The sequence below is a fragment of the Thamnophis elegans genome, chromosome 9 (assembly GCF_009769535.1).
Source record: "Thamnophis elegans isolate rThaEle1 chromosome 9, rThaEle1.pri, whole genome shotgun sequence".
NCBI lineage: Eukaryota > Metazoa > Chordata > Lepidosauria > Squamata > Colubridae > Thamnophis > Thamnophis elegans.
The window spans coordinates 27,736,886-27,750,532 of record NC_045549.1 but is presented as its reverse complement, the minus strand read 5'-3'; the positions used below and the strand labels follow the sequence as shown (position 1 = coordinate 27,750,532).

Genomic DNA, 13,647 nt, shown 5'->3' with positions numbered 1-13,647 from the left:
GTGTTCCTAAGAGCCGAAGTGGCACAGTGGTTAGAGTACAGTACTGCAGGCCACTTCAGCTGACTGCTATCTGCAGTTCAGCAGTTCAAATCTCACCGGCTCAAGGTTGACTCAGCCTTCCATCCTTCTGAGGTGGGTGAAATGAGGACCCAGACTGTGGAGGCAATATACTGACTCTGTAAACCGCTTAGAGAGGGCTGAAAGCCCTATGAAGTGGTATATAAGTCTAACTGCTATTGCTATTGCTATTCCTTAACTGTATTACATTATAAATACAAAACTGAGTTAAATACATGAATTCACGTAAGAATTTACATCTGTATGCTAAAGCACCCATAAATTATAAGGGACATGGGCATTCTTATATTTATAGATTGCATTTGACATTTGCAATCATGATAGATCCTTTCTTATTCAGAGGATGTCATAATCCAAAGGCCGGGGAGATACTTCACATCTGCTGTTGAAGCAACAAAAGAGATTCTCCTACCACCACTAACAAACCTTTGGAAATGCTTCATTTAAACTTTTAAATATGTTTAAGTTAAACACCCAGAGTACTTCATACTGAGCACAGATGTTGAGCAATATATTACAACGTAGCAAAAGTTGTCCTATGTCAGGAGCAAAAGATAAGTCCACACATGAAGGTCTAATTAAACTGATTTATTGCTACTCATGCCTATGCACAGGAATCTTCTCAACTAACTGTTAACACTTGCTTGGAGTTAGATAAGGGTCAACGGGAATTCAAGGAGGGGTTGGATTACTTAGTTTGGGATTCTAGGCTGATCCTCCTTTTAATGCCACACCCCTCCCCCTCCCCCCACAGGTTCTACTACTCTTCTCCTACATCCTACCACTTCCTAGTATTTTAAAAGGGCAGAAGTTGACTTGTTTTATTTTGGTTTTGGCACGTATGTGTTTTCCTATCCAGATTGAAAGGACATTATGCCAGCTGAATTACCATGGACTGGGGTGACTCTATCACAGCATACTCCAATCATGGTGCAGTTCATATATATATATATATACATACATATGCACATACACACACATAAACACACATACACACGCATACATATATACATAAAACCAAAAACTATTTTTTTTAAAAAAATCCTACTCTTAGAGAGACTGGACAGTGTGCCATTGGTGGCTTTTACATGCTGAGTAGATCCATAGCTGAAATTTGCACTAAAACCTTATGTCCTGTGAAGACTGTGATTATTAAGATAAAAGAGTTAGAAAACATACAGTCAAGAAACTAGACATAAGCTTTAGGAAACTGTAGAATCTTCCCAGATTAAATTAAAGCCATCTAATGATGAGCCGAGATGGTGAGTGGTGCAGTGGTTAGAGTGCAGTACTGCAGGCTACTTCAGCAGACTGCTAGCTGCAGTTCAGCAGTTCAGATCTCACCGGCTCAAGGTTGACTCAGCCTTCCATCATTGGGTAAAATGAGGACCCAGATTGTTGGGGACAGTATGCTGACTCTGTAAACCGCTTAGAGAGGGCTGCAAAAGCATTATGAAGTGGTATATAAATCTAAGTGCTATTGCTATTGCTAATGACAAATCTGTGCAATGACGCTATCCACAAAGATTTTTTTAAACAAATCCTCTGTAATTACCTCCTTATTCCAAAACTATTGGCTGCACTGAAATAACTGAAATGTTGTGAAACATTCTTTGTACAAACTTCATTTCTGCTGCCCTCAGCTGTACAAATCTCCATGAGGGATTGCCATCAGTAAAATCAATGCCAAGGATCATATTTCAGAACTGTGAAATTTGCTTTCCAGAGCAAGGAAATTCAGTATGAAGGGCACAGTACTATTGTATTTACAGGCGTTGCTGTAATAGACAATCTTACAAAATATATCATTTGTGTCGATAAAAAGAGCTGAGAGAACAAAGTGTTCTAGAGAAATACCTGGAAGAATATCATTCTCTACATATGCTTCCCCACTTTCACAGTGTTAAAAATTGATTTCAGGATTTCCATCTTTCAGAATTTTATCAATATATAAAACAAATCCATCAATGAAAAAAGAAACACTGGGCTCCACGACCAGGTGACATGAAGATATTTCATATTCAGAGCATCTTGGAACTCAGCAACAATGTTACTTCTGCTTTTCTTCTTTTATTTCACATAATTTCTTCTTTATCTTAAGATTCACAGTCACTGTATAAAATTTTTAAAAGATTAAACTTCATCTCAACATTTGAGGAAAGGTTTTTTTAAATTAATGCTCATTCTTCATTTCTTCTTTCCTTTGGCAAGTGCAGTTTCAATGTTTAACTAAGACTTTTATTTTCTTATTTTCAAGGCTATTTGTCATTAATTAAATATAAGCCATGAATATATTTTAATATCAGTGTATAAATGTCTGAATTACACAGAATCTACTATCATACAGAATAACAGAATTCTGGATTTGCTGCAAGTAGTAGAATGGTTGTGAAATCTAACAAGAAATGATTTGTAATCTTCCATGATTGCACACAAACTGATCAAGGAAAGAAGCAATCTAGAACTAAGGAGAAATTTCCTGACAATTAGAACAATTAGTCAGTGGAACAGTTTGCCTCCAGAAGTTGTGGGTGCTCCAACACTGGAGGATTTTAAGATGATGTTGGATAACCATTTGTCTGAAGTGGTGTAGGGTTTCCTGCCTAAGAAGGGGGTTGGACTAGAAGATCTCTAAGGTCCTTTCCAACTCTGTTATTCTGTTAAGATTCCTACAGACATTGAGTGAAGAGATCCCCTTGCCTATCTGTTTTCTCATAAACTCTTCATTTTTTTTTCTCAACAAAAATATGTATAATATATTAATTATGGGCCACTCTGAAACCCATAACTGTCTAAAATGAATCTATGGTTGTGATATAAAATTAATCATATTTCCTTCAATACTTCATTAGTTATAGAGTTACAGTGGTGCAGTGGTTAGGGTGCAGTACTGCAGGCCACTTCAGCTGACGGTTATCTGCAGTTCAGCGGTTCTAATCTCACCGGCTCAAGGTTGACTCAACCTTCCATCCTTCCGAGGTGGGTGAAATGAGGACCCAGACTGTGGGGGTGATATGCTGACTCTGTAAACCGCTTAGAGAGGGCTGAAAGCCTATGAAGCGGTATATAAGTCTAACTGCTATTGCTATTGCTATTGCTATCTTCTGTCAGGTTGACAGATTCCCACATATCAGATGATCCCCTCTTGAATCTACTTCTTGTTTTTGTTTACAAAATACCTCCTCCTCCTATTTCACCTACCCACCCAGGTATAATAGCTTATGGTGGTCTAACCATGTGCATATTTGTAATTATACATCTAAATACATCTAAAATGTGTCCCAGGATCACAGAGCTAGACAATATCAAGCAGAATATAGAAAAGAATATGCTGATCAAGAGAGAGATGAGGTTAGAGTACGCTTTCTTAACCGAAGAACTCAGAAATTCTCAGATTCCATACAAATGGGAAGTCCCAGCTGGTATTACAGTTACATTTGGCAACCAAAAACACCGCATTAACTCTGTCTGTGAAGCCCGAGAATTTTACTACGAGACCCTGAAGGCGGGACTTCCTGATTCATCCGGACCTGGAGAGAGACAAGGAGAAGGAGAAGACAAACAGCGAGACACGTGGCTACAAGGCGGAGGGTGTTGCTTTCCTCTTCCGGAAGGGCAGAAGACTAAAGAATAAAGACTAAGCGATGTTCTTAAAGCTTTATGATTTCCGTCTGGGATAAAATGGAAAAGTGGTATATTGATGATGAGACATGGAGACTGAAAGAAGCGTTGCTGATTGTGGACACATATTGTATATAAGATTTGTCTGAATTCTAACTCAAATTGCGCATGAATTATTTTCTTAGGCGAGGAGAGCGGAGATTGCGATCTTTTTGAGTTGTGGTCTGGGACGAACGGAGTTGGGAGGCGCGTGGGAGAGGGAAGGGTAGCGAAAGCTTAATTAGACTACTTGGGGCTAGAATGCAAGCTGATATTTGTTTGAGTTGCTATTTCAATATAAGGTCAAGAAAGATTGGTCGGAGAGTCTTCAGGAAAGTGGAGTAAATATGGGAGGAGCAATGGACGCGGATAAAATATATATATGGACATGGATAAAGGCAGGGTGGAAGGTAAAAAATTTACATGTGGAGGTGGGTAAGGATAGAAAGGGAGGTGTTGGAAATGAAAAATGAAAGAAGTACTTGAGTTTAATGGTTTTATAGAAAGGTTTGGATATTCGGATAAAAAAGAGAGAAATTAAAGGTTTGAATAGATAGACAAAGCAATGAGACTTTTAGTTGGGGAATCCTAATTGATCAACTTACCTGGCTCTAATATAGTTTGAAACCCTGCAAGTAGTAAAATAATCGAAATTTGGAATGAGCTACATTGTTTAAGATTTACAGATAATGGGAAGCTGTGTTAACGTAGTGGGTTTATTGACCCTTCTCTGTTTCCCCTTTCTTTTTAGGTGTGTGTGTATTTTTTATTATTCTCTTTTTTTTTTTTTTGGCTTTTCTTTTCTTTTCTTTTTTTAATTTTAAAGTTAGCTGGCCTTATTATACTCAAATGCTTGTTAAAGAATTATGCCGGGTATGGGACCTGCGAAGCCGTAAGGGGGTTAGGGAGGGGGGATTATAGGGGGGAGGGGGGAGGGTGGAATAATTCTTAGAACAATAAGAATTCACTTGTATACTGCGGCTCGTTTTCCTTTTTTTTTTTCTTTTTCTCTTTTATTCTTTTTTAAAAAAAAAAAAACAACAAACTGATGGATACACCAAAGCGAGGAGAAGAGGGAAAGAGGAGGGAGAAGTAAAGAGGGAGTGAGAGGGAATGTAAGGAGGGTGAGATGGAGGGAGGGGGAGATGTCTGAGGGGGAAGGGAAGTAGAAGAAGGGAATGCTGGAGGGGTGAAATGAAAGTTGGAGGGGGAGAAGAGAGGGTGTATGGGGGATTGAAGTGTTATGTTGGGGGTTTTTTTTTTTGTTTTTTTTTTTTTCTCTTTGTTTTTTTGTTACGCACAGTATATAAGTGATTGTATAAAATGAAAATGAAAATGAAATAAATAAAATGTATTTGAAAAAAAAAAAAAAGAGAGAGATGAGGTTCAGTGATATGGCAAAAGGTTTTAACTTTTATCTGTTATACAAAAAATACTTGCCTATCTCTTAAAGGAGCAAAACAAAGCAAACTGACCCTGAAACAATGGGCAACAAACTCTTATCTTTCTCATCTATGATGCTGGAAATTATATTTGCCATTTTAAAAAATATTACGCATCTTTTAAAATCTGTAGTAACTGCACGTAGATTGATTACTTGTACATATCTTAACCTTCATGTTCCATCTATAGCAGTGTTGGCAAACCTTTTTGGCACCGAGTGCCGAAATGGGAGTGTGTGCGTGGGGGGAGAAGCTCCCTGGCACACATGCGTGGGAGCGCCAGAAACCGGAAGAGCAGTTCCCCTGGGCCAGTCACCTGGTCTTCCAGTTTCTGGCCCGCATGCATGTGTGAAAACCAGCTGTCAACCCCAAAGAGCAGCAGGCAACGGCTGGCATGCCTGGAGAGATGGGTCTGTGGGCCACTTCCAGCACACATGCCATAGGTTTGCCATCAGGGATCTATAGAATACAAGACTTGACTTAGTTGCTCTGGACTGAACTCTTATGTAAATCTTTTGGTTAGTTCTAGAAATTGTGTTTAAAACATTGATTTTTAGAGAAAACTCAAATGATATTTTTACAGTTCACAGGAGATCACATTCTATGTTAATGTGGTATAATAGATAATTGGGATTTTTCCAACATTTTCGAAGTGATCGTGTTGTACATGATTTTCTTCTCCGTCTCTCACTAGCAATGCTAGCTATGTTTGGACTGCAAATGGGAGGTGGGATGAGCATACTTCCATGATTTCTGATATGCACTAGATTGTAGACCTCTCCACTAGAGCAAATGGTAAGAGATCTTCCTTCCCAGAGATTTTATTCAGTATTTTTTTTTGCCTCTCATGCTGCAGTTATCCCAGAGAAGCTTATTTTTCCTACATCATTTACTTTAGCAAAACATGGCAATTTCTGTGAATTAGAATCAAGTAATATGAGCTATAGTTGTGCCATCATTTACAATAAGGTAGAGCCATCTAGTGGTAACAGCCATTCTTCCTTTCTCTTTTCCTCTCTATTTATTTGGATTTTTTTAAATCAACAAGAGATGGTCAGGGAACATCATCCAATGTACTGTATTCTGCTGGACTTTCCACTTGAAAATGTAATCCAAATAAATTGGATTTATTTGCCTTCTCAATTACAATGGTATTTTAATAACCTCGAAAAGAGCTGTAGCACTGAGAGTTTAAGGGTTGAATTTGTAAAGGCCCATTCATTCTTGGACAGTGATAGCGAGGGGGGAAATTAAAATCGTGTTTTAAATTATGTTTTCATATTATACAATATCTATAGTATTATTATAAGTTGTATTAGGAAAAAAATTAAATTATCTCTATAGCTTGCAGAATCGAGTGCAAGTTCATTTAACATGTTTACTACCATAGCAACCCAGAAAATCTCTGATCATCTTAGGTCTTCTTTCCCACAAAACTAATTTAGAAGTCCTCCCCCCAATTCTCAGGTTTAGAAGAAAGTATAAAAAGGAAGTAGAGGAAAAGAAAAATGCCCATTTCCCGCGGGACTATGGACTTGGTTTTGTCCATGGAAAACTGCTCAGCTTCAGTTCAATCATTATAGAACTAAGAAACAGGCAGAAGTAGGACTGTGACCTGAATCTCTATGGCATTTCTGCTCAATCTCACAAGAGAAGAGTTTAAATCTCCATTGTTTTCTGAAGGAGCCAAAATAAATACAGGTAGTCCTCCACTTACGACCACAATTGAGCTCAAAATTTCTGTTGTAAAGTGAGATATTTGTTGAGTGAGCTTTTCCCCATTTTGTGCCTTTTATTGCCACAAAGGTGAATAACTGGAATAATTGGATGCTGCCCCCGAAAGACAGCTTACCCTTGAAAAGCGTTTGGAGACTGCAGTTAGTCCAGAATGCGGCCATGCAAGCAATATTGGGTGCACCAAGGTACACCCACGTTATACCTGTCCTCCACGAGCTGCACTGGCTACCAATTGGTCTCCGGACGCAATTCAAGGTGTTGGTTATCACCTTTAAAGCCCTACATGACTTAGGGCCAGAGTACCTTCGAGACCGCCTACTGCCACATACCTCCCAGCGGCCAGTAAGATCCCACAGATTGGGCCTCCTTCAGATGCCATCAGCCAGACAGTGTCGGCTGGCGGGCCCCCAGAGGAGAGCCTTCTCTGTGGCTGCTCCGACTCTTTGGAATCAGCTACCCCCAGAGATCTGGACCATACCATCATGGCCTTCAGGAAAGCTGTAAAAACCTGGCTGTTCCGGCAGGCCTGGGGCTGTCGACCTCACTGTTGAGGTCCAGCCCCGATTAGAATGAATGTATGAGGTGTTGCTATTTTAAACCATTTTCTTTTGTTATGTGTTCGTTATGTGTCTTTTTTTTCCTCTTTATTTTTGTAAGCCGCCCGGAGTCCTTCGGGATTGGGCGGCATATAAATGTGGTTAATTAAATTAAATTAACTGCAGCTGAAAAGCTAGTAAACTGGTTGTTAAGTGAATCTGGCTTCCCCATTGACTTTGCTTCTCAGCAGGTCAGAAAAAGGAATCACATGATTCTGGGATGCAGCAACAGTCATAAATATAAACTGGTTGCCAAGCATCTGGATTTTGATCCCATGTTCATGGGCATGCTGCAAAGGTCATAGCTATGAAAAACTATCAGTGATGGATTCCAGATCCCATTGCAACCGGTACGGTGCAAAGGGGCCCGGCGGCCACCACATTAACGAGTGCAGTGTGCGCATGTGTCCTTACTTTCTACGACACTCCATGACGCCTCTGCGATGCTCCAGCTGCTAGGCGGAGTGTCACGCAGGCACCGTACATTGCGCGCATGTGCGCAGATGGCCCATTTCCTTCAAATACAGGTAAGGAATGAGGGAAGGCGTACCGGGGCGTACCGCCTGCAACCCACCACTGGGTCATATGTTACATTTTCAGTGCCATTGTAACTTCAACAGTCAATTGTTGTAAGTCGAGTGCTACCTGTATAGGCTGTGCTTTGAGGAATATATATATGTATATATTATTAGAAGCAAGCGAGATATCAAGGAAAAAGGCAAAAAAGGAAGATGTAACATTTTTGCAATTGTAGATCTACTGACAGTGTCACTTTTAGGAACTGAGAATTGTAAGTACCTTGGGTTGGTGTTACCATCTTTCTCTTCTTTTACAGGAGGCAAATAATCACTTTCTGCTGTGAAAAGACAACAAACTATTAGCCTTGAGAATTGGCGAGACAGCCATTCAATTGGAATAGCAATGTCTAATACTTTCAAATGGTATTTATTTATGCCCATCCTATATTAGACAGAAAAAGGAATGAATTATATTTATACTATCAAGTCAAAGCAATGCTGGAACACACAGATACAGATACAGATACACACACACACACAGAGAGACACACGCATACACACAAACAAGCTTGAATCCAAAATGCACACTATCACTGTCAAAAGTACTGCGATTTGACACTATAGATATAATCCATTCCTTTTCATTTCAGTGGCCCAGGCATTCCAGAGTTATTCTGGAACCACAGAGACACACACCCCAAGGGGTATTATGGGTGTCTTACCCCCACAGTTTTTGTTTCCAGAGAGTAAGTCATCTGGGTACCAAGTTTGGTTGAAATAGCTTGAGGCATTTCAGAGTTATCCTGGAACACACACATACACACACACACACACACATTTATTTATATATACATGTATGTATGTATGTATGTATATGTATGTGTATGTGTGTGTATGTATGTATGTGTGTGTGTATATACATACATACATACATACAGTGTGTGTGTGTGTGTGTGTGTATGATGTCTCAGAAGCCATAGTAGCATTTGTTTCATTTATTGCAATGCATTATCTGAGTAGTATATAAAAACGGCTTTCCTCTCCAGCATTTTGTTTTTGCCAACCAGTTAAAAATAAAATGGATAATAATAAATTGTCTATTGTATTGTTGTAAATAAACGCATAAATGCATAAACAAATAAAGAAATAAAGAAATAAAGAAATAAACAAATTACTGGAAAGTGCTATCACATATAACACCTAGAATTCCATCTTTTGCCCCCTAGTAGAAGGTCACGATTACTGTTATTCATATTGTTTGACAAGTGATCGTGTTGCAAACCATAGATAAGAAACATTGCATTGTATGCAGTGTAGAGGTATTGTCAGGGTTTCAAGTAATACCCCCAACAAAAGTAAGATTCTGAGGAGGCATTTCCTCAAAGTTCCATTTTTTAATAAATGTCATATATGCACATCTGTGAAAACCCAAATCTGAAAATCTCCTAGGTTTCCCCCACCCAAAGGGAAGTCAAAGTCCCTTCCCCTGCACCGGGGAGGGGGGTTCCTGCCAGTTCTAACCTCTTCTATAGAAGAGGTTCCACAAATCTACCATGCCATTTAGAACCAGTTCCAGCTCCCTCCCCTGCCCGTCTGCACCACGCTTGCCCCGCCCACCGCCCACTGATTGGCTGGCTCACCAATAGCCCCATCCACCTCTAAGAGTCCTATCTAAATGTTTTAGTCTTAAAGCTGTCAAGTTTGAACACCCCTGGGCATTTTTTTTCTAAAGGGTTAGGGGTGCAAGGATCTTGTAACTTGACAGCTTTAAGACTTGCGCGCTTCAAATGCTAGAGTTTCTGAGCCAACATTTTGGTTGCTAAGCAAGAGCGTTGTTAAGTGAGTTTCACTACATTTTACAAGTTGGCCACGTTCACCTAGTCACATGACTGCCAAGCCACTCCCACTCGGTCACATGGCTGGCAAGACATTCCCACCCGGTCACATGGCTGGCAAGCCACTCCCACAAAGCAGGCCACACCTACAGAAGAGGTTCTAAAAAATTTTGAAACCCACCACTGCCCTGCACCCACATGTCCATCACATGGTCCAATCAGGTCACCATCCTAACTGGAGTTGTTTTCCAGTCACGCCTCTCCAGGTGCAGGCTGAACGTCCTTGACTCCCAGAGAAAGAATGTTGTTATGGCTATACAGGTTTACCTACATAACCCTAATGAAAGCTCTCCGCCTTTATAAAATCTGACCCTTTTGTTATTTTGGTATACAACTATATACCCTCCTTTTATGTCCTAAGCCATATGTCCAAATATTTTGTGGTTTTCCAAAATGATTTGCCTAGCAGGAGTATCTACCAGTTTGCTTATATAAGGCATGTGTAGGTGTACACAATGTAATTGTGTGTTTCAAGTGATTTTGCTGTTGCGCAGTGGAAATATATTTCTCTGAAGAGACATGAAAGTTTTGGAGAGAGGAAAAATATCATTAAAAATATATGCAGTATCGGAAAGTTGAATAGATTTACTACTGTGGCTCTATAGCACACAACTTGAGATGTCTTGTATATGGTCTCAGAATTCCTTTGCAAGTTATTATCAAATTACAAATTGAAAGGGAGAAATGATTAAATATGTGTGAAATATTCAATTAAACTATATATAATTAATTGAATTTAAATTCAGTCCAATTCAGTTAGGTCCTGATGTGGCATTCAGATTAAGTATGTCCTTCATTCCAATTCAATATTAACGATGTCCTTAGTACCAATATGGCTGTGCAAATGAAAAGGCTACAACACCCTCCCAAATTTATAGAAATTCTTACTAATTCAGTCTTCAAGTTGATCTATGCTTTATAAAGCTTCATGAAACAGAAGGGTAAGCAAAGTGAGTAACTTTATTAAAATAATTATTCCTGTTCTGGCTCAGAGTTAGAAAATGAGATGCCAGGTTTATGAATGCTGTATAAACAAATGAGGAATTAGACTGTTTCTGAAAACTGAAGCTTAATTTTCATATAGCTTAATCAAGACCTGTGATTATGCTTCCTCAAGCCTGACTTATCATAAAATCATTTCACTATTTGTTGGATTAAAAAAAAGAACAAATATTCACTTAAATTCATGGGTTGGCACCTTTAAGGATACACATTTTTTAGTCAAGGCGTGGAATTGATCTATGTTAGACTAGAGAAAGAGATTTATAAAGCTTATACATTTCTACTCTTAGTTGAAGAAAAATGCATATATACAAATATTGTTGTATCTGCATATTATTGTCTGCATGGCTATCCGCAACAAATGGGTCATATTGATAACAATAATACACATTTTAATAATCAATTAATATCCTGCCTCCATTACTTTCTCTTATGCGAATAAATACATAAATTCCTACTGTGTAAAGGAATTCAATGATCTGCAAGTCGTGCATTTCTTCAGTCCTACTATAAGGAAAGAGTGAAAGAGTGAATCAAACTCTGGCCATTGAGTAGAAGATAACTTTTGTGCAAAGTAACAAGGAATAGGTTTTATATGGGCTGTACTTTCCAGTGTCAATGTTGTTGCGCAACTGGATTGTACCTGACATGTGTAGTTTCCTCCTTACATGACTGGTCTTTTCACATTTATTCTAAACTAGATTCTTGGTGTGCAGGGTTTTAACAATTGAACTAAAACTCATAGCTACCCAGGCCAACCCAACTGGAGTGATGAATGTTATAATCCAATCTATCAGGAAGGTGCTAGGCTGGAAGGGGGATTCTAAACCTCTGTTTTATTTGTTTTCTTGCTTTTTTTTTTAGAAATGTAAAGGCTTCTCATCTTAGAGAATAACTCTGGGTGGCTGACAATAACAATAAAATCACAAACATAGCAAAAACTATAAAAACAAAACTAAACACGAAACCCTAAGCCCCCAATCATCCTCCTGGGATCGGAATGGGACAACTTGCCATGGCCAACTCACTGCAGGACAATTTCACGATTTTATTTAATTATTTAAAGTAAATACATTTTTTTTTAAAAAATTCCCATTTGCATTTCATTCTGTCCCTCCTCTTGCATCCTTTCTTTAATGATTCTATTCTACCATTTCTTTCATATTAGTGTAACTCTTGTCCCACCGTGAGTTGTCCTGTGGCGAGTTGGCTGTGCTGAGTTGACCTGCAGCAAGCTGGCCATAGTGAGTTGACTATAGTGAGTTGGCTGTGGCAATTTGGCCATGTCAAATTGGCTGTAGGGACTTGCCCTAACAAACCATCCAATACTCAGCCAAGGATGCCTACACATATTTCTCTCCTTTTCTGATTAATTCTGTCATTTTTCTCTAAGAGCCAAACATTGTCAAAGTCCTTCTTGGACAAACAACTTGATCCTATATTTACCCTGCCAAGGAACTTGATTTAATCCAGCGAAAGAGACAACCATGCATAGTGATTAAAATAAAGAAGCCAAGAAACACATCTTAAATATAATTGTATATGCAGTTTTTGCTTCCAGACTGGACTAGAATCACATGAAGGGGGGAAAAAATCTTCCATCACAGAAAATGGTAGTTAGGTGGTCAATCTAAAACAGTGTTTGTCAACCTTGGCGACTTTAAGTCCTGTGAACTTCAACTCTCAGAATTCCCCAGCCAGCACAGCTGGCTGGGGGATTCTGGGAGTTGAAGTTCACAGGACTTAAAGTCGCCAAGGTTGACAAACACTGATCTAAAAGATCTACACAAATGGCCCAATGTGGTCACTGCCTATTTTGTAGAATTATCCCAAAGAGAGAACTGAAGAAAAAGCTCTAGAAGTTGTAAATCAGTTGTAAACTATATTATAAATTAATGCCTGCTAATTTCAACAAACACCTGGTACATTTTAAAATATCACAAACATTTATATGTTCAGAATAAAATATTCTTAATGTAAAGGACACCTTATTGTATTAGCTCTTCTTTAAAAATTAAGGGTTCTTAAAATATAGTGTATGTCTTTCTGCTCTCATTTTATGATGTGCTATTATCTACAACTGTTTAAAATATTTATCTATGTCAGTGACAGATATATCAGGGAAGAAAAAAGTCGTAAGTCGGATAGTAATAAATACATACCATTTTTTTTCAAGCTGTTCATCCATTTATCCAGTTCTTCCATCTCAATTTCCATTACAGAAGGCGTATCTTCCTCAAAAATAGGACTTAATAAACAAAAACAAAACAAAATATTTTGGAGCTGGCAGTTTAGAATTGCTTTTCTTAGTTTTCCGATAAAATTGTTTATATCGGGCACATGCTCAAGGATAGCTAAGTGTCTAGCAACTGGTGGCTTTAGTTTGAAAAAATAAATATTATTCATTAGGTTACATTGTAGTTAAATTAGCAACTGCAGAGCATAGATATGATAAGACAGGTACAGTAGATGTGCACATGCAAAAAGCTAGAAGATTTGGGGTGCAAAATTGCACACACTGATTCAGAGGATTATAAAGATTAATGCTGAACAACTGAAACAGAACTTTGGCTCTTGAGACTAATGGTTAAACAACGGGGGGGAGGGGGGAATCATGGAATGTTGTTTTTATATATGATAATTTTTACATCTTGGGGCGAAGGGAAAGGACGCGACAAGAAGTATAAGGAAAGTGACTTTTATTCAGCTCATAGTGGAA

The 13,647-nt window shown here is 38.7% G+C and overlaps 1 protein-coding gene across 1 annotated transcript in view; it reads right to left on the bottom strand.

The window, feature by feature from the left end:
• TMEM154 (transmembrane protein 154) overlaps positions 1-13,647 on the bottom strand; it is a 32,409-nt gene that overhangs the window by 2,765 nt on the left and 15,997 nt on the right. The window contains exons 4-5 of the mRNA XM_032223576.1: positions 13,091-13,176; positions 8,312-8,369 (exon numbers count right to left, since the gene is read on the bottom strand). Coding sequence (XP_032079467.1) covers positions 8,312-8,369; positions 13,091-13,176 — 144 coding nt within the window. The remainder of the gene's footprint in view (positions 1-8,311; positions 8,370-13,090; positions 13,177-13,647) is intronic.